Genomic DNA, 22,080 nt, shown 5'->3' with positions numbered 1-22,080 from the left:
CCCCCCCCCCCCCCCGCTGTCACCAAAGGTAAAAGAAAAAGCTCCTGAGTACTGCTCTGCTTCTACAGCTGTGGCTAATACTTGTTCTTTTTATTTCAACCTTTCTGGGTCTTCAGCTGTCAGACTGTACCTGAGTTTTCAATGCAATCTTTTTGCAGTTGCTGCTTCCCAGAACAGTCCTTCCTTGTTCCTTCAGGGAGGGTTTGCAATCTTTATTTTCAGATGTTGTCTTTAAATATTAAGGGATACATTAGGGAATCATTTAGTTTTAATCAGAAGATTTTAAATCCAAATTGACCAAAGGATCCAGAGGTTCTGATTCCTTTCCCTCTGTCACCACCACAACCACTTAACTTGCTATTCCGATGGTAGCTTGACTGAACATCATGTTCCACTGCTAATTATAAAGTATTTGATTTATCAGACAATGCTAACTGCTATACTACTAAAATAAATAATCTCTGTGGTGTTGATCTTTTTTTTTTAGCTAAATCTTGAATTTTTTTTACATGATGGTTTGACAACTTACAATCCCCCAAACCTTAATGACTGGAATTGATGCTCTTAATATGTTTTTTTTTTCCCCACCTTTTTCACTATTTTTCCGTGGGTTGTCAGGTGAAGTTAAATGGATTACCTCATTTGCCATTCTTTAATTTTGACATGGTGTTGTTAATATTTTCTTTTTTTTTTTTTTTTAATTCTCATCAGTATTGCAGGATGAAAAATAAATTGGCCTTCACAGTTTTCTTAGTTCTCTTTACTCTTGAATACAGGTTACGGAGCCTGCTGAATTAGAAGCATTTTTTTTTCTTTAATATCCAGTAGATAAATGCTTTGTTGTACTAATAGATTGTGCTTTTTAGATCGAGAAAACAAGGCTTGTTGCTTGTTTCTGCCTATTCCGTATCATTAGTAATTTCACGATTTCCATCTAGTAGCAGCCTTTTTTGCAGGTTATCCTTTGTTTTTGCTGTACTTTAAAAATGTTGGTTTGTATCACAGGCAGTGCCTTTTTTTATGCTTCTCCTATCAGTTTGCTGGACTTCATGTCTTTTTTAGGCTCATGGCTATTTGTTTCCCCTTTCTTTCTGTTTTGCTTGGTAATTTCTAGTTGTAGCTCTTATTTCATTTGTGATCCAGAATGGGCTTTCAGTCAGAGTTGTTGTCAGCTGGAAAATGACTAGATTTTATTTTTTGCTACACAAACATTCCATTCTTAACTCTCATTCACACCTTTGGTGCCTAAATCTTTCTTGTGTTCAGCTTAACTGAAATGTAGGAAATTAAGCTTTCAGAACTGTGAAATAAAATATATGTGGGACAGACTGTCCTGATTCTGTTCTTACAGAATGAAATCATAGATCCCTAGGCATAAACTATTCTTAGTGACAATTTCGTCTCTAATTTTTACTTCATTGAAACATCTATTGGGTAATTGTGCTGCTGTTGTGCTGGCAAAGCTGTCATTCTGGTTCAGGGGTGGAGGAGAAAGTACTACAACTGATGGTTCAAAACCAGTAACTTGATGTCCTCTGACAGCTTTTTTTTTTTTTTCTTTAATGTGAAACTTGCTCTTTTTTCTTTGCCTAGCTTGAATTGATGGTGTCTACTAGCCATACAGAAGCTTCCGTAAGCAAGCTTTGTAACTCAAGTTTTAGCATTCACATTTTTATTTTTGAATTACTAGTGATTTTTCTCTCTCCTAACTCACTGTCTTATCTTTCCTGGACAGATTTTAAGTGCTAAGGTAGACTTTTTTCCCTTCACATTTACAGAATATGCATCATTTTACTGAATTTTATCAGGGTACTGTTGAGTGAGAATCTCAAATATCTCTTCTTATATTCTTGCTTATATCGTGCCCATCAGAGCTATCTTCAACATTTTTCATTCATTTGGATTCAAATTCTCTTCAATAACCCTCGTTGAACCACATCCATTATCTTAAATACCCTCTTGTGTGAGGAGGTAGTTTTGATGCCAGTTAGGTTATTCCAGTTAATACTGTTTTGATTTGGTAGCTTCCCACAGAATAGCTGTGTAAACTTGATTGGAGCTGGAAATTCTTTATTGCTACCAGTAAGCTGATGGTTCTTTTAATCTGCTTAAATGTTTACTAAGAAGTATTTTTTGGTGTCTCTATATTTAGTTCATGTTCTATTTCTTTTTTAATGTGCTTAACACTACCCCTCCTCCACCTTGAGTATTACAAGAAATATTCCATAAACATTTCCTGTGATTGTCTTAAATATTTTGCCTCCTGTTCTTTGTAGGCTGTTCCCTGTAGCAGGCTGCTTCCAAAATATATCTGCCTTCCACTTTCTTCCTGCACCCCCTGTGAAGTTAGTTTTAATTTATAAACATTGAGAAGAAACATTTCTAGTTGGGAAAAATAAATTTGCTTAAGACAAAGGGCATGCTAATTTCAAAGATGCTGTGAAATTGCTCAACTTAGTAAAAAGTATAGTTCTTTCCATCAAGTAATCTCTTTTGCTGAATCTAAATTTTATGTTAGAATTTTGAAAAATTGTCAAGATTGCATTTTTCTGTTAATAAACCCAAAGTCTTTGAAATATTTTATAGTTGACCTCAGATACTTTTGCTATTTTGCCTTGGAAATGTCTGAATCAAGAATTTAAACTACTTTGAGATTTATGTCCCATATTTTAGTCTTCGCTTTTTTTCTGGCCTTGGTGGAAAAATGTGGAAACCTACTCTGGAGTGGCAATTTTAAATTCTGCTTGGCTTTTAAAGATAAACTAAGTTTGTGTTGATCTAATTAAGGAAAAAAAGAGTATTTTATTATTTTATATTTATTCCACTGTTGAAATGCATCACAGTATGTCAAGGTCCTAACTTTGCTTCATATCTTATTATCCCTGAAAAAGAGGGCTTTTTGTTTATTACCTGTATCATGGAGTTTGTCTAACAAACTGGAGCAAAACTGTACTATAGAAAACCAGAAGTCTTCAAATGTCCAAATTATAAACATATTGCAATATTCACGTGCTAGCATCTATTAGGAACCTTTAAATAAGTAACGTTTTCAGCATTTACAAACAGCTGTATTGTGACTAGTCATGATCAATAATTCAGTATGATCAAAAATGATTTCCACACGCAATATCCATAACTTTTTTTATATCAAGTGTATTTTTGAAGAGAAGATTCTCCAAAAGGAGAATTTGGTGAATCTCCTTTACCAAAGTAAATTTTCCTAGTTACCTAGGAAAGGACACTTCTATAACTGCAATGTGTGCTTTCAGTAATTGAGAACAGATAGTATTCTTTACCTCAGAATTGAGGATATTTAAAGATTTTTAAATAGTTGCATGTATATGTACATGCACAAAAAATTCAGTGCAGTAGCAAGTAAGTTGAACTTAAAAGTTCAACTCAGAATAGGGAAGTTCTCACTTCTATGGTGGGAGTTTTTTTAAAAAATATAGCCTAGTTTTAAATCTGTGATGCTTCTTGTAGTCTGTCTTTTATTATAGCAAGCCCCTTATAGATACAGGTTACTTGTGTTGGTGTAGCAGATACCCATGGAAGTGGTATAACTGGTTAAATATGAATCAGTATTTGATGGAAGTCTGTGGTGACAAAATGAGGAAATGTTAGTCAAAGGCACTGGCCTTTTAAAATTACACAATCATTTTATTGTGATATTGTTAACATCAGAAGTCAAACTAGCTAGTTGTTTGTTTTATGTTATTCTACATTTTCTTTAAAAATTATATGTTTCAGAGCAATTCATGATGTTAAAGCCACAGACATGGGAATGAGCAAAGTGAGATTCAAGGCAGAAGTAGACTTTGATGGACGGGTTGTTACTCGTTCTTACCTGGAAAAACAAGACATTGAACAGCTGCTACAAGTATGTTTAAAATGATTTTGTAACTTCCCAGTATATTTACTTTCCAATTTCAAGTATGTCTAAAACCAAGATTTTTCAAGCAGGTGAGAAATATTCTACTTCTTCAGTTTGAAGGATTGCAGATGTTTTTACTTTGTGTTAGTGTGTTAAATATCTGTACACAGAATTGTATTATGTGCTGCTGAAGTAGAGCCACTTCTGGATGGAGTAGGGCCTGGGTAGGAGAAGGGCAGTTTTTTAAAACTCAGGTTTTTGTTAGAAAATGCAGATTTGTCCAAAACAATTTTGATGAGAACATAATTCTTCCAATAAATTTTTATTGAATTACAAGGTCTCCAGTTAAAACTGGAAGCCTGTCACCTGAGAATAAGCATCTGTTCTTGGCAGAGTCATTTGCTTTGGGTGCTGAAGATGCAGTGTTACGGTTTACGGATCCTGCCAGTCAGACTAGGCTTGAATATGGATTGCTTGCATCACATGACTTAGCATTTTGACAGTGTTTAACAATTAACCACCCTTAAGTAAGTGTCTGATTTTAGTGTAGTTCAGAGCAGCTTTTGTTAGGCCCTCTCTTCAATATAGAAATGCAAAATATTCGTCTGATTCTACATGGCAAAACTATGACATACGAAGTAGAGAATAATTAATCTAAATTTACAAGAAGAGTTTTAAGTGGGTAAAATGTTTTGCTTGCTTACCCATTTTCACCAGTAACTTCCTTGTATACATTTGCTTGTGTACCTACAAAATTTCTTTCTTTGCTATCCTTTCAAAATGAAAAGTAGATGTCAGATGCATTTTACATATGGCCATTAAATGTGACTTATCTGAATTTACATTTGAATTACTGCAATTTTTTAAACCATTAGTCAGTGTCCTTGTTTTTAAAAAGTACTGCCCCTTAATGTGAAAATAAGATGTATGTATATTTTATATATCTAGTGCAATAAGTGATCTGTTCATGTATTGGATTTCAGTTTAATACATTTTTGAGAGGAAGAGTGCTGTCAGCTTTGTACAGCTGAGGCAGTGCAGTTTTGCTTGGTTTTATGTTGCCAAGTCTCAGTTGTTTTGCTGTTGCAGCTCTTTAGTTAGCTACTTTTCTTTTCAAAGGCTTTGTTAGCTTTTGTTCTTTACCTGCTATTCCCTTTTGGCGACTGCACACAACCTTCGCTGGTTCTTCCAGCAAGAATTGTTGGAAAGGTTCTTCCTGATTGATTCTAGGTTGGCAACAGTTTGTCATACCAGATTATTGTATTTTTATGTAGTAACCTCGTGTCAGCTAGGTTTTGAAGGATAGCCACTTTCAGCAGGGCTCTGCCACCCAAAGTCAAGGGCAGATGTAGTGCTTGCCTTTTGATCTATAGTTTTTCAAATAACTATGCTAGCTGAATGAGCTGGTTATCAGCATTAATCTTTTTAAAATTGTGAAATATTTGTTGAAGTCCTGTCATTCAGATGAATCTCGTTTGTTTTTTCATGTTAGACTTACCCTGATTGTAGTCATAGGTTATTGTGGTTTGGATATCTTTTAAGCTCACTCAATTACATTATTCCTCTTCAGTTTTAGAGGTGTGGAAAAAGTGGTTTTAGGGGCGGAGAAAGAAATCAATGTTGTGCTGTAGTTGTATACACAAGAATTAGCTATTTAATAATTATTCTGTCTGTTAGCAGTAACCTATTTGTCCTAAACATACTGCAGCTGTCTTGCCTAAACTGTGGTTGAGATCCTACAGGGCAAATGGCTTCTGGCCAACTCTGTTCTTGCTGTGAGAACTCAAAGGAAAGCTCATGACAATGCTTTGGTGCTCCTGATGTCTGGTTTGTTGGGGGGAGGAGCATAGCATCCTGTCTTCCTTAACCTCATTCCTGCAGTCTCATATGCTATGGGTCTCCAAGTCTGAGTTCTTATCAACTATCTTTGAGTTTTTTGATATTATGGAGGAGCCATATTTACAGCAGCATTCATAGTAATCCTTGTGCATTTTCAGATGAGTTGGTAATGTGATGCCCAGAGTAGGCAGTGTAATTGAATAGCAAGAATGTATGAAAATGAGGAAAGAATACACAGGGGTACCCTGCTCTGCCTTGCTGGAAATGGCAAAAGCTGAAAAGTATTTGGTTTTGTTTTTTTTCCCCACTTGAAATATGTCAGGACCTTTCTTTTCTTTCTGTCATCTCAACCTCTTAAATTTGATTTGTTCGTAGGAAATTCAACAAGTGAAAACCCTTGAAGAATTAGAAGCCTTCATGCTTAAGCATGGTGAGAATATCATTGACACACTGGGAGCTGAAGTAGACAGACTTGAGAAGGACCTAAAGGTAAAATTTAGCTGCTTATTGGGGAGGGCTTATTCTGTGATACATTTTAAACAATATCACTGCTGCTGCTTTTTGGGATTTTGTTTGTAAACATGAGAGAGGGGAAGAGTTTGATAATCCTAATGCAAATTGTCTTGCTATAGTATCATTAACTAAGTTCTGAGCAGCAGCAAACCCTTGCTTTGCCATTGATCCGTTTGTTATGTATTTTGTTCAGTTTTATAGCACTGTAGAACAATATTTTTGTGAAATGAGACCTGATTATGTCTTTGTTACTGTATCCTCAGAATTCTATGTTATTTGCAGGCTGATGAATTCTGTTCTGCTTTTAAAGGAGCAAATTTGAATTTTATTATTTTATTTTTTATTTAAGTCTGGTATTTAGCATTGTATCAAATATATCAGTGTGTAATGAGGGCTTTACTCAACGCTTTTTGCTCTTGTTGAAGCAGTACAGTGTTTGCTTCTTTTATAGGCCTGTCATAATTTTCTTACTACTTTTTTATTATTCTGTGATTAAATATCCTTTGGTCAATGCAACAAAGGATTGTTTCCATTTTTAATTTTAGAATTATCTTGTGGCTGTTAATCTTACCGTTTCTGGCATGACTACAGAACTATATACTGACTGCCAGGCAAATACAGTCCTGTCATGACTGCCTTTTTTGGTCAGGAGACACTGCTCAAGAGCATGCCTGTCCTTGCTTACTGTATTTGATACATATTCTAGTTTTAGTTTCTGTCCCTAGAGTGGTGCTTTTTAACAACAAAAATATTATTTTTGAGTTTAATTGCACCAGCAGATCCAGTTCTTCATGGTTTTTGAGGAGCAGGATCATGACTAATTGTTTTATAAACATGAATACTGGTTTTTGGTATAGGCAGGGATTTAGGTGATTGTGTTGCTCTTGAATATGCTTTACTGAATACACTAGTCAGATTCACATACTGGATGACTTTGAAGTTGATGACTTTCAGTAAACCTCTCATGGGTTATACAATCCATGTAGTGACAATAACATATTTCTACAATATCAGAAAATGCATATTTCTTAATAGAAACAGCATTTTGAATCTTTATAAATAGGTTCAATGTCATAGAATAAATTATTTCAGCAATCTTATCAATTATTCAGGAAAATACCTGTTAAACATATATCTCACTTTAAGATAGTTTTATTTGGACAGTTTTATATAAAAAGAAACTGCCTTTTAGAAATCAAAATAGCTGCTTCATATTTCATAAAGCATAAGAACTAATTTATCTGTGATGTTGAAAAATATTTGTCAAATAAAAAGATGACAGCCTTCAAAAATTGCTTATAGTATGGGCAGTAGTTGTTGAACCTATTCCTCATTTTAAATTAGTCCCTATGTTACCAGAAAAGGGGATTTGTTATCCAGTTGCCAACATCATACCAGAAATACATTATTTGTATCCATGTGCAAAAATGTCTTTGAATATTTTCAATAAAAATGTATTTTTTTTTTAAATTATATTTCAGCAACGAAATCCTGATGTTCGTCATGTGGATTTGGAGATACTATAGACTTGGCAGGAGAAATCTTCAGGTTGCTACCATTTTAGAAAGAAGTCATGTAAAGGGCTGAAAAGCTTCTGAAATTGCAGTGACTTCAGCACCATACCTCGCTTACTTTTGCTGTAGGCTTCCTGGACTGTTAACACTGCTTCTGTTTCTGGAAGAGTGCTAGACTCGCAGACAACAATTTCCATGGCAAAATCTATTTTAAAAAGCTACTTGACTTAAATTCCACAGAAGAATCTGTCAGAGTATATTTACTGCAATTCAGAATTTAAGACTGGAGGTTTAGTTAGGCAAATATAGCTGCCTGAAAATACACAACACACTTAGTTTTTCCATTTGTGTCCCTTTGCAGTCAGTTTGCACTTCTTTAGTTTCTTTCAAGATATCATTAAAGGTTCTTGGGAGATGTTAAGATTAGCTAGGAGGAGTTTGTTCCAGTGGAACCTGCCAACCTTAAACTAATTGTAGGATTTCAACTGTGTGATTGTTTCACAGTTTTTCTTTTCTATAAGAGAAATTCTTCCAAACAGGCACTGGCCTTCTCAAGTACCATGACCTGGAAACCTGATTTTTGCCACTGTTGTGATTACCAACTGCACTTCAGAAAAATAAGGTTTTTCTCCTCAGTGGAGTCAGCTGTATGTTGTTAGCCAGAGTATGTGAAGTTACTGTGAAGAAATTGCTGTGTAGAGATTTCAGTGAACTTCCTCTGTTTAAATTTTGGTATTTTTTCCCTACTTTGACACTTATTCTGTTATTTGTAAATATCTTCAGATGTAATCTGGGACATTATTTATGGTAGTGCTTATTAAAAGTTACCTGTCATTTTTGGCTTTTTATACTTTTAATAGGCTGTATTGCCAGACGTGGTCTTTGCTAGAAGGTGTAAGAGATGTATTTGGAAGTTACAATAGTAAAAAATGTATTAGAACTATTTATAACTAGACAAATGAATACATTGTATTTTTAATTTATTTAGCTCTAGACATCTGTTATTTGAATTCTAAACCGCTTTGTGTTTTTTTTTTTAAGAATTTACGTTGCTTGTTTGGGAAAGTAAAGTAATTCTATCAGTGGTCCTCAACAATCCTGAGTTAAGTGCTTAGAGTCTATGACTTTGAAATATGCAAATCAAGCACTGTATATAATCAGCCTCAAGGTTTTCTGCATTAGGCACCCAAGTTGTATCAGATTCTTTGAGACCCAGCCTTTATTAATAAAGGCCCTGAGTACAATAAGATCATGCAAGTTGAAATATAAGGGAAATAACTGCACATAAATAACTCTGAGGAAAATCCTTTATGCACTTTAACATATTTCGGTAAAATGAGAATTGCTCATGGGTGAGAGGTAGTAATAAGACCCTCCTCATGACTCAGTTGCTGAGTAATGACTGACTTGCTGAAAGAAGAAATGTTGATATGAAACACAAGTCTTCAAAAATAAATTTGAGATTAAATTATAAGCATTGCAGCAGATAATTGTGGAGACCAATATGTCCAGATTTGACTAAAAGCTTTTTAGAATGTTTTTTTTGATACTAAGTGTCACTTACCAGTAAATTGAGAATTTAAAATAGCATGCCTTTTGAAAACTGCAAAGCACTTTGCATGCTGATCATTTTAAGTAGAAAAACATTCCAGAGTTTAGTTAGACGGGACTTCACATACAGTAATTGTGGGTGAAGGGATCTCTTTAGTACCCTTGTCCATAATCCCTATTTACTGGTGGCTTCTTTTATAGCATATTAGCTTGTTATGGCTAGTCCAAAAGAAGGCTTTATCTGATTTTCTCCTACTGTAGAACTAGTTACTATATTTAAGCCTGATGATTTGAATTGCAGTTTAAAGGTAATTTGGAAGTGTACTGTATAAAGTAAATAAGGCATATTTTAGCACATTATAAATAATTTACCTTTCTCCTCACCCTTCCATGTAAACTTCATCTCACTATACACTCTGCTGATCTTAGTCTTATTCATGAAGAGCACTGGAATCTGATAATGCATAAGCTCTTTCCTTCTTCCTAGAATATTTACATGGATTTTGAATTTGAATAAACACTTTCATAAACCTGTTATTCTAGAAAGATTAAAAACATGGAGAAGCAAAACTGGGAAAGTGCTCTAACTGGGGAGGTTAGTGAAGACAGCCAATGCGATCGAAGTGGTTTGTATGCTGGAGTTACTGATGAGTGAGTAGTGTTAGCATGCACTTTGCAGGGCAGAAATTTCACTGAGAGGTTAGTAAATGTTACCTCAATACGGAAGTGTTCCCATATGTTGTTTAAGAAGAGGCATGAGTTATATTCTTATAGGGCATCTGCTCCAAAAGTCTATAAAAATGTTTTCTTATTCATCAGAGATGTAATTCATATGAATTCTGATCTAGATTTCCTTATCTGAGTCAGAAGCATACCCATCCACATGCCTTTGGTATTCCGAGATAAAATTCAGATCCTTGTCTCCCAGTTACGTTATTGATTATAGCATCGCAATATGTTAAATTTAAGACAAAACTGGAATGTTTTTGGATACATAACAGTTGCATAGTTTGAGGACCCAGTTCCGTTTTTAAAAACGACCTGGATGGTGATGTACCACAAAAAAGCAGGCAGACTGTTTATGGCAGTACCTTGTAAGCCTGCGTGTCTTGCAGTTACATGAAAATATTGGTTCATTGAGCCTGTCAGGTTGGAAAGGAAAAGTAATTCCAAGCAGTTAAGTTTTTATATAGATTATAATTTGCAGATTGTTTTTAATAGTTTTGATGTTTTTACTGCTTTTTTCTTAACTGTCATTGTGGTCTAATACTTGAGGTGATGTGGGTCCACTACTTAGTTTACTTTTGGTTTAGTGTTTTTGGGGAGAATGTTTAGCTAATACATTTACATGATAGGATCCTCAGAATTAAAGAAAACTTAGAAAATGTGGAGGAGTGAATTTTTTTCTTTATCACAAATGCAGTTACATAATGTTTCTTTTAGACTGATCTTAAGTAAAAGGATTTTAAAGAAGAGAATTGAGGATTTAGCTAACAATTATATTCTAGGATTTTTTCAATTAAGGTGTAGTCTTTTAAAATAATATATTTTTGTAGACTGGCCTTGCAGGTTCTATTTTTTCAAATTGTGTTTAAAGTACTAATGCCCTCTGCTTTGTGAAAGATTGCTTACATGTTGCACAATATCTTATAAATCTGTAAAACTTGCAATGTTTGAAAAAATTGTCTTAGTGTTCCAATATACTGAGTGATCTTAATGTATTTGAAGTCAAAGTTGGCTGGATGCCAGTAACACGTGTTTTCCTTTATAACTTATTTTTCGAGAAGATAAAATTCTGAGGTGATTATCTTTCCCCCATGAATCAATTTCAAGTCTAAATTGTCTCCTTTATACAGAATTCAGTGTTCGATGTGGCTGCCCTCTACCCCTCCACCTTCTAAAGCGTTTATTAAGCATGTTGTAGTAGTAAATACTTCAGTGGACTGCTGTATTACAAGACTGCTTGCTGTGTATTCTTGTCTAGGAGTAGCACGGACTCAGGGAACAGGGGAACATATTTTTTATAAGGACAAGTTGCATCCTTTATCCTCTGTGACTCGTACTGAAGCTGAAGGTTTTTTAGCCTCTGCTTTTCTCTTTCCTTGAATTCCCACACAGATTTTAGTATTATTTTTTTAAATAACTCTTGGAGGAGGAAGCCATTATGAGCATCTTATGTTTTTAATAGCAGGGCTAGATGCTACTCTTGGTCTCTGGATTTTGTACTGTACTTCCTGTTCACAGATAGTTGACAATAGTGGTTGCTGTTCTGGAAGCTACAAATCATGTTCGCCAAAACTACCAAGAGTGTTCTGATTCTGGCAGGTGCAGTTTTTTCAGCTATATCGGGAGACTCAGGTTTTATTGGGAGAAATTTTTTTTTAATCCCTTTGATAAGGGTGAGTAAAGGGAAGAGTTTTAGGTATGTTTTGTCTAGGTAATACACTGACTGCAATTCTGTGTTCTTCTTACTTGTTATCATTTTAGCTTACTTGTCTTTTTTCAGTAACAAAGAAAAAAATTATGCATTGTGGAAGTATCTCTACTAATGAGTGCATCGAATACAGGCTTCCCTGCAGAATTTTTAGGCTTTTGTGTATTGAAAGTGTGGCAATTTTTGAAAGTTCTCAATTAAGTAATCCTTTTTCTAAAGTTGATTTAGATGTGTTTCTTACAAAAGAATCCACGGAAGTGTGTTGTTTAGGATTTGAAAGACAAGTATTTCATTTTATGGTCATGTGCTCATAAGGCATTTTGGCTTGGTGGAATAGAACAATTTATTAATATTGACTCCTGTACAAAACCAAACTTCTGTGGATTCCTAAGAGCTTACATTGCAGAAGTGAATAAAAAATGACAATGTGCTTTTTTTTCTTTTAGCTTAAGTATTGTGCTGCTTCTATTCTTATTGTTAGCTCTGAATAGAGAGTACAACTAACATCTTTTACAGTTTACGTGCTTAATGTAAATGAGAAGTAAAGGTGATACCAAAAGGATTTTTTTGTAGAGGGGGTTGCATAGCTTAAATAAGTAATTTTTCCTTTCTTGTTAGTGAGACACAATTAAGATCAAAAGTAGACTATATCTTTATTACCTATAAAAAGAAATAGGAATCCAGGCTTTAAAGCACAATAGTCAGATTTTTGAAATGCATGTCCTTTGAGGAAAATAAAATGTGCCAGGAGCTCTAAGTGGTTGTATGGACTATAGGAACTGTAGTCAATCAGGCTTTGCTGAAGCAAAAGAAAAGAAACTGTAACAAAGTGTGTGGTAAAAAGAAAAGAATACAAGGAAGGAAAAAAAGCTAAGATGTTGAGCACTTGGGAATAAGAAAAGATGGACACAGTCTAGAAAATGTGTCCAGAAATAAGAGATGATGATTGGAGAGGAGAAGAACAGTAAGAAATTATATTTACTAGAATGCATAAAACAATGTAGTTTGACATTCTTTTAGCAATATTAAGATAGTTGGGTGATTCTTCCCTTCCACCCCTGGCAAAAACTAACCATTTTTTTTTTTTTTTTTTCCTGTAATGAAAAATGGTGCCTCCATTCAACTGGTTCCGAATCTGGTGTTCAGTCTTGAAAGTATAAACCTATTTGCCCTCTGAAAACTTAGTCTATTGCTAAGGCTGATGGTGTAATCTCAGTTTGGAGCTTTGTTGGTGAGGTATGTATTTGGTAAGTGGAGGTTGAGTCATTTTAGTTGTGGAAATGGGAGCTCGAGTGAATGAAAGAGGAAAAATGAATTGATGCTTTCAGCCAGGAAATCACTGAAGCACCCTACTGAAGATGTTATGGAAGAAACCCCGGTGCGGTGTTCTAAGGTCTACAAAACTGTTGCAATGGACTGCAACCATTGGCAAATATGTTAGTCCATATGTTTCAGGTTGCTTTAATGTCTGTGGATAAACGAGATTTCTAGTTAAATCACACATTCTGAAAATGAGTTAAATCGTTCAAAACGTAATGTGAAAAGGATGTACATTTTCTAAATACCACAGACAGATACTATAACAGATTATAGTAGATAGGCAGAAAATTGTCATTCTGTCCTATATTACGTGAGGCTCTTGAGGACAGTTTCTTTTTTCTGTGTAAATCAAAGCCACCAATTAAAATAAAAGGTCTTGGTTACTTTTTAGAAGTGCTACCCTAACAGTAAGCGTGGTCAAATTTTTGTATTGCCAGCATTCATAGTGCTGTTATAGGGAGAAGGTGTCAGTTACAGCTCCACGCTCTAGGATATATTTGTTTGGTTTTTTTGTAACCTAAATTTAGACTGTATTCAAAGCTTTTGAGGTTGTGATCAGCTGCTTCAAATTTGCAGACAGAAGAAAAAATATGCAATGCTGTATAAATGATGTAATATAAAGGTTTTTTGTATGTTTCGCTTCAAGTTAAAGGCGCCGAAGAACTGTGTGAGAATAAGCGTTTGAAAAATGCCAGAGGCATTTTGAATGCATTTTGGTTGTTGCCAAAAATGGTATTAAATCTAAAAGTCAACAGTGAGGATTTTCACTGGTGGTAGAACTTCCAGAGGGCAATCTCAAAGTTGAAACATATTTTTCCGTGTAGCCTTTTAATTGGATGTATTCTCTTCCCCTCCTGCCCCATTCTGATGCTTTTTGGTGTATTGGCTTTTTTCATTCTGTGTCTTGGTTACTTCATACTAGTATGGGGAAGTAATTTTGATTTGTTGAGGTGTAGGCATTTAAATATTTCTCTGCATATGTCCTTTCTTTTGTAATTTACTTGAATTCGGTACATCCTGTAAAATGTCTGGAAGTTGTAATTATTCAGTAAAATGTTACATAGCCGGTAAAGGTTGTGTTCTATTAATTCAGGCAATTTTGTATGTGTTGTAAAGGTAAGCAGTAACACTGGCTTTAGGCAGTTGATGATTTGCTATGTTTCTGAATTCAAAATGCACATAACAGTATTTTATGGATACAAAACAAGGATTATACCCCATCTATTTGTACTAGCTCTTCAATTTGCCTTTGTTGACAGCATATGCTCTTTGTTAAATAGCATACACTCAGTATGTGAGCAACCTGCCTAGGATATCTAAGCTATATTTATTAATACTCTGTACTTCACTGGCACCTGTGCCTTTCATCCTATTCACCCCCAAAGAGTGCACTTGCTTCCCTGGCACAGAGTAAGCTCTTTCTGCCTGGCTCAGAAGCCCGACTGGCACTGTCTCCAGTTTGGACTACCAGTCCTGATCCAGATCTAAGAATGACGTGAAGGAAGGTAGTAAGAGACGTGGCTTGCATGTCTCTGTATAGTCAACGGTATGGAGCATTGCTTGAAGAGGTTGGGTATATTTATGAGACTTACGTAATGACTGTAATTTGACAATCCCAGCAAAGCTGAATGATAGCAGCAGGTAACATTCACTTGAAATTAGCCAGTTTGGAAAGGATTTAACATGCTGTCTGGTTCATTAGTGCCTCTTTTTATTACTAATACTGATGAAAACTGGTGATCTTTCCAGTTATGGAAAAAACTACTTCGAATTGGGCTAAAAAAAAATAATCTGTATGTGGCTGTAAAGAGGAAACAAAAAATGTAAGAAGCCTGGGCGTTAAACTGGAGAAACTTGAAAAACTGGAGTTTTTGTCTGTTTGGTGTCAGCTATGAGAAATAAGGTGGTCAAGCAATGTACTTGAGGGAAGATGAGGAGGTTGTGCTTCCTCTGAGCCTTAATGAGTGGTCAAGTTCAGATTGCTACAAGACTTGGATTCATCAGCACGCACAGACAATGCTTCAGATACCAGTTTTCCGCATTCAAAACTAAATTGGGATAACGTATGGCCTCTGGAAGATGAAATGGTCAGTAACCAGATTTCGGACATGCAGCATGTGTCTTGATTGCTGACGACATTTCATGTCGTAGGACCTTGTCTCTCAAAAGAGACTCCCTTTCTCAAGGGGTTTTCTTGCAGGAACACACCGGATGTTAATCTGTGGTGCTCGGGTTGTTAAAGGTTGCATGTCACAAACTCATCTCCCACGTTAAGCAACATTGTTTTTGAGTGGTGATACCATTACCAACAGGTTTTAGTGAACCAAATGGCACAAAATCTGCCTGAGCAGGTAAGTAACAGCCTTCAGGGCCTTGTCTGTTTGAGATCAAGTCCAAATAATTGGACTCCGTCTTTTGGGCTGGCTGAATAACCAGGCAGATGGTCTCGGGCACTTTGAAAGAGGGAGGGAGCTCTGTCTTTTCCCATAATGTGAACTGGAATACTTTGAAATCCTTTGTTTGCCATTTGTGGCATCTGTTGAAGGGCTCTTCCTAAATAGTTGTGTTAAATGGTTGGTAAGGGGTTGAAGTGGGACCTTGCAGTCAGCTGTTTGGAGATGCTTGTAACAGTTCTGTTCAAGAACCAATTTTGTCTCTCTTTCCTAATCTTCTATGGGGGTATTCATTAGAAGATTGTGGAAAGTAAACCTTCCTTTCTACCATTTGAATTAAACTTTTTGAAAACCTTAGGAAAGGGACGTACTTGCTGCCTTGCCTGGGCAGCTCGGCCGCTAGTAAATTCCCTGTATTGACTCACCCAAGTTCTCTAGTGATATTTTTTTATTTAGACTCCTTCAGTTGTTTGGGTGCTGAACTGGGGTAGCTTCTAATAGTTCGGATCTTTTCTAGGCCCTCTTACCTACAAACGAGGTGACTTAAATGTGCTCTGCTGTAAATTGATATTCAGTGCTTTAAAGAAAATTTTTTTTTTTCACAGAAAAACTGATTGAACAGCAGTTTACCATTGAAATGATATCACGCCACTCTGGATACAACAAAGCATTAAGTTTATGGTAGAATTTTTTTTTTTTTTCCCCAAAGCAAGCTGTGGTAATAGAGAAAATCGATCTTGCATTTGATGCACATACAAATACATCATATGTGAACTTAGGTGTCTCTGCATGTTACAGTTTTATGTAGGTATCTTTTGGTTGCAAATTTGTATCTCTTCATTGATTGCGTTTCTCATGAAAGAACTGGTATCTTGGCAAAAGTAAAAATCTAAATACTGGGAAAGAAGGTTCTAATGAATTTGGACAATTTGGAAACTCTGATGAAAGGGAGAAGTTTCAGTGAGGCTGTGGCTTTGAGAAGACCCAATTGTGGTGATGTGCCCTATGTTTTCATCTGGCTGCTATCAAGAGACAGCACAGAGAGGTTTAACCTGTGGTTGAACCCTGCGTGGCTGCTTTCATGTTTTCAGCCACTCAGACTGACGTTAGAGGAAGAAGGCAGGGAGAACTGAGCAATGAAATCGTTAACTTCATTGAGTATATTAAGCAAGATGCCTTACAAGGGGATACCTGAGCTGTACCACCGTGTGTTGCAGTGCAAGCTGTGGAAGTTAAGAGAAATAGAAGAGATGCTTCTTCACAACAGGGAGAAGTTTGAGTCGTGTTATGACAGAGGAGTTGCGTTGATATTCTCAATTTCCAATGAACATGAAAGAAACAATTTTCAGGTGACTTGGATAGAGATGGGGATGCATGATTTTTCACTGTTCTCTGCTTGCTTTTGTTCTGCTAGGGATGCATGATTTTCACCTCTGTACACTAAGGGTAAATTAAAGGTACGTCAGTGCTAGTCTGTACCGAAAGCTGATGCCTAGGCAAGACATCCAGGGCCGAGCCCAGATGAATTCCTTGGTGTGAGAATTCTCTTGGCAGCTCTCGATTTCTCCTGACAGCCCATTTTCTAGCGCTGCTCCACCTGGAGAAGGGGTTGAAAGGATGTATCCCCAGCAGAACAAAAGCGAGCAGAGAACAATGAAAATCATATACCTCCCTCTCGTGTGGTGGTCTTTCAGCCCTAGCCTTAGGCTGAGGCCAAGGCACTGGCAAGGCACCCCAGGTCTAGTCCTGGGGCTGAGTTTCTCAGGGAAGTCTTTTTCTAGCCCTTAATTTCCTCAACAGGTATTGGTCTATTAAATGCAAGAGAGAAGGAAAAACTAGGAATGATAGAGAAGGAGCCACATTTGTGGTGGTTTTTCTTGTTTTGGTTTTTAATGTTAAGATTTGGTCCTGTGGTGATAGATGTGAAATAATGTTCACTTTGGTAATTGCTGAATTTGAATGAGGAAATGTTCCTTTTGCAAGTCATAGTTGTGCAAAATTTCCATGATATGCCTACTTAATGACCCCAAATGCTTACATCTACTGCTGGAGTGAAACTCCTAAATAGATACACCGTTCACATTTCTTAATTCTCTCTGAGCATAAATATGATGGCATCTGTTCGTTCTTCTGCCAGCAAAGCATGCCACGCTATAGCCTAGAACCTGATTGTCCCCAGCTTTTCTAAACAGCTCAGGTCTGTTGATTTCACTAAGAGCTTAGGTTTTAATCCAAGGAAATAGGTAAATATTCGTACCATCTTGTAGTCCTTTTTATTTGAGGGAATGAGAGGAGCAGGTAACAGTATTCAGGAAGATGTCGTCTAATAAAGCTAAAGAAAAGGATATGTTGCTCATGTGCATCTTCCATCAGTTCTGAAGATGGTCAGATGTTGACTGGGAAAACCCATGTAAAGCTCAAAATATGAAGTGTAGGGTGAAGCCTTTGGAAGGTTCACTATTTACATTAACTGGGAACTGAAATTATGCTTTTCACTTCTGCATGGAACTCCTGAAATGCATGTTTAGTACCAGCAAGAAAGAGAATGGGATCAGAGTTCCTCTGTCTTAGAGGAGTTACAGTAGGGTGTTGTGCAGCACGTGGATACCACCGAAAGGCTGTTGTAAGGTAAAATACTGTATTACATGACAATGTCCTTTCATTTGCTATCTTTTCCTACGCTGTCTTGTAGATGTTCACTTTAGCAGTAAATATGAAGCAATGCTTAAATGAACACGTATGTTGTATAATTTTAAAATGTTTTATACCAAATCTAACTTTTCACATGTGTAAGGACAAAGAAGGAGGCACTTGAGAAATCTTTCAAGTTTACACTTTAAAAAGGGAATCCTCAGTAAGGTTTACCTCTCCCTTTTAGCTCCTCTTGGACCTTTGGGCTGACAAAGCAATTTGCCACCCACAGAGAACTTAGCAAAGGACATCACTGCTGCCTTTAGCTAGGCCTCTGTGATCCCTGTGGACTTCGACCTGTTCTCCTCCTTCCCCTTTATGCCTTGCATTGATTTCCTTGGTTCTGACCATCAGTATATAGCTTCAGTCTCCAGGTGGTTCAAAATAAGTGTTTTAGGTGGAGGTGACTAATTCTGAAATCTGTTCCAAAAGCTCCATCTGCTCAGTAGACAACTGGACACTTCTGGATCATCGGGGCAGATGCGCAGCGATGCTCTGGCTAGCGTTCGGTGGGTTTATGAACATGCCAAGGCTGGTTTACCTTTTTTTTTTTTTTCCTTGGAGATTAGTCTTTTCCCTAGAACTGTCTTCCTGATGCTGCAGACAGGAAAGGTAGCCTGGGTGTTTCTCTCTCTCCTTTTGTCAAGAGGCTGTGTTAGAACTGCTTGCTGCTCTGCTTCTTGTTTTGGATTATCCTTTAGAGTCCTTTGGATTATCCTTTTAGAAAAAAAAACCCCAAATAACCCTATTTCCATCAGTTCAGTAAGTAGTTCAGTTGTTGGCTCTTTCAGGTTCACGTCCTTTCACAAGAAGACTCTTCAGTTTCTCACTCACGTTATGGCAAGGCATTTTTGAAAGATTTAATTAGACCTTTGCTGTACTACTGACCCTGTTCCTAAATGGGAACTAAATTTAATATTAACTTTTCTAATGGGAAACTACTTTGGGTCATTAGCAAACCTGTTTCTTTCCATTTTTCTACAAAGATTGCCTTAGTACTGGCAATTACAGCTGCCAGATGAGTGGGAGAGTTTAAAGTTTGGTCTGTGGGCTGGTTTTACATACTGCACGCACTCAAACTCCTCTGCACACAGGCTTGTTACCTTCTTCAAGGGCTTTTCTATTTTGCGTATTGCTGTAGCCTTGTGTTCTGGAGCACTAATCTTCACAAAACCCCTGTGAAGAGAGGTAGAACTATCGCAGTTCCCCAGTTTTGGGCACAGCAGGCTGAAGGTTGTGAACATGCCACCTCATGCTGTGTTCCTGGGGACTCTGATGTTTCAGCGTGATGGAAGCACGTCCTGTTCTGACATTCCTCCTTCCCCTGGCTTCAGTCACAGAGGTGCCTCAGCAGAGGGAAGGTGGCAGAGAAAACAGCAATTCCTGCCTAACTGCACTGTCCTGCGGGCTAGATTTTGCGACTGGAGTAGCCTTATTAAAGTAGGATTACAAAGACTTTTATAACATGAGCCTGCACATGAGCTTGTTCTAAGCAAATGAGGTAAAAACAATTCCTTCATATGCCTAAGATTTGATGGCTGATTTGGACCTTGAAGGTCAGGGACATCTTAGTCCTTGAGCAAAGGCATAACTGCCAGCAGCAGCGGGCCACGCTTCTCCAGCACCGAGGCAGAGGAGCGCAGTCTGGCTATTGCCTTGCCAGTACATTTAACAGGTATTTAGTGGAAGAGTGATAAAATGTGACTTTACTGAACTACAGCCCCCACAGCTGTGCTGCCTGTTCCCCTTCAGTTGTTTCCCAGGCCTGGGTCTCCCCCACCCCAAGGACCTCTTCCTTACCCCCCTCTCTGCCTCTCCAGCCCCAGTCGCTACCTCTCACACTTACCAGTTGCTTATATAGACTCTGCCGTTAGACCCAATCTCTCTGGGGATCTTCCCAAGCTTCAAAAACCCAACTGCTGCTTCTGGTTCCTTACCTACGTGCTCGCCTTCCCTGCCAGCTTTCCCTGCCGCTTTCCTGCCTGTAGTGCCCCATCACCCCCTCCGTGTCCCCATAGCCCATCCCCGTCCACTCCTGCCTCTGGATCCTACCCTCTGACACTTCAAGTCGTTGCCCAAAAGGCTGGGATGTTACAGCTTTCCAAAGAGAAGTTAATTATATAGATTTTTTTTTTTCAGAGGGGTTAACAGAAATATTTTACCTACATTTCTCAGAATCACCTGGAATTATTTTGGTGAGAGTTTCTCTAGTAAGAGTTTTCATGAACGAGGATTTTTCACAAAAGAAGACCGGAGGCTGAAGCCCCCGAGCTAGAAAATACCAGCCCGACCCCAGTTAGTTTTGCAACATCACAAGCACCCCAAAGCGTGTGTTGTAGAGTGGAAATCCTCGGCAACCATTTCTAATGGATGGCACCAGCCCACAGTCAGGCCCGTCTCGCTTCAGGGCTCAGCAGAAGGAGTTTGCCGTGGTGAGTGTTTGTCACCGTAATTCCTCTACAAATTACCTGGAGTCGGGATTTTCTAAAGCGTTTAAGAGAACAGGAGACATTCAGCCATCGCTGAATTTTGAATTAAAATGGGATTTAAACTCCACTGCTTGAAAATCCAGGTCTTAGGATTGCAGATGGGTACTTTGAACGGTCTTTCCAACCACCCAGCGCATAAATGTATGTGGTTATATTTTGAGGTGAAAAATGATTTATATTGTATCCATAGTTGAATTCTTCATAATCTTTCACTGCGCTTGCTGGTGCTTCATACTGATCAAGGATTTACTGCAAAAGAAGACCCTCTAGCCTTTTATATAAAATATAGTCTAAAATTGTGTGTGTATTTTTATAGTGAGAGTCCCAGTGACACAACACCTATAGAGAGAGGGAGAGACGGGTTAACCAGAGACTAACTTTTATTGTGCATTTTTATGCAACAGAACAAATGGAACTGGAGGTATGTAGTAATAAAACCAATATTCAAATTAGAATTGACACCTGAAATAGTAAACTGTAGGTAACAAATGTCTTTATAATTAAAAAATATTGACTGTTTAAAAAATTCTCTAAGATTTTATATTCTTTAAAAGAAATGTGTGTTGCCACATAGAAAACAATTCACACATCCTATAGAAATTGTCACAAAAACCTTACTAGTCTATATTACACTATGCACTTTTTTTGTACAATATCTGGCAAAGGTCTATCCCTAACCTGTACTTACTCTACACAGTACAATCATCATTAGAAAGTATTCATAGAATTAACTACACCATAACAATAAAAATATCAGGATTAATGGTTTTTTAATCACAGTTTCTCCACAAATATTTGTCATAGAAAATATAGCGAAGGCATGTTGGCACAGATGGGCGTGCGGTACTGCTACACAAAGTTTGAGAGAAGGCAGATACATAAATGACAGAAAGATTAAAGAGTACGGAAGGATAAGACAAGAATCTCTATCCTCCTGGGACTTTCCGGAGTGACATGATAGATAGCGGTTTCCTTCTGTCGCCAGCCTGCTGTCTCCACCCACCGCTGGGAAGGGATGTGCTGACTTGCGACGCGTGCTCCGCACGGGCTTACGTGCTACCTAGTCTTCCAGGTCCCGTAGCATTATACCTAACCTCTTGTGGGTATATAGACACTTCAGGGTGTATGGATTTATAATGCCTCATGAACAAATTAATGGAAAGAAGCGGTTGTTGAAAGGTTTTGGGGTTTTTTTGTTGTTTTTTTTTGTTTGTTTTTTTTAACAAAATGGATGGGTCAAGTGGCCATGAGCCATGATGGCAAATAAAAATACAGACAACTGATAAAAGTTGTTGTACTCTGTTATCTTAAAATCAAATGTGAACAAAAAAAGATGGTCTGGTGTCTGCTAATGCCTGTCTGTGACTACAATTCATGTCACTGCCCAGTGCACGCAAGCGACTGAGGGCAAAATTTTGTTTGTAAAGAAAGGTCCAAACCTGCAAAGCCATTTCTAGTGCCA

At 37.3% G+C, this 22,080-nt stretch overlaps 1 protein-coding gene across 1 annotated transcript in view; it reads left to right on the top strand.

Annotated features, from left to right (window-relative positions):
* SLC30A9 (solute carrier family 30 (zinc transporter), member 9) overlaps nucleotides 1-8,693 on the top strand; it is a 34,223-nt gene extending 25,530 nt beyond the window's left edge. The window contains exons 15-17 of the mRNA XM_010292581.1: nucleotides 3,751-3,880; nucleotides 6,089-6,202; nucleotides 7,708-8,693. Coding sequence (XP_010290883.1) covers nucleotides 3,751-3,880; nucleotides 6,089-6,202; nucleotides 7,708-7,752 — 289 coding nt within the window. The 3' untranslated portion in view covers nucleotides 7,753-8,693. The remainder of the gene's footprint in view (nucleotides 1-3,750; nucleotides 3,881-6,088; nucleotides 6,203-7,707) is intronic.
* Nucleotides 8,694-22,080: the final 13,387 nt, after the last annotated feature.

The sequence above is a fragment of the Phaethon lepturus genome, unplaced genomic scaffold (genome assembly GCF_000687285.1).
Source record: "Phaethon lepturus isolate BGI_N335 unplaced genomic scaffold, ASM68728v1 scaffold8978, whole genome shotgun sequence".
Classification (NCBI taxonomy): Eukaryota; Metazoa; Chordata; class Aves; order Phaethontiformes; family Phaethontidae; genus Phaethon; species Phaethon lepturus.
Note: the sequence above shows the minus strand (reverse complement) of the source record. Positions and strands in the feature narration are given on the sequence as shown.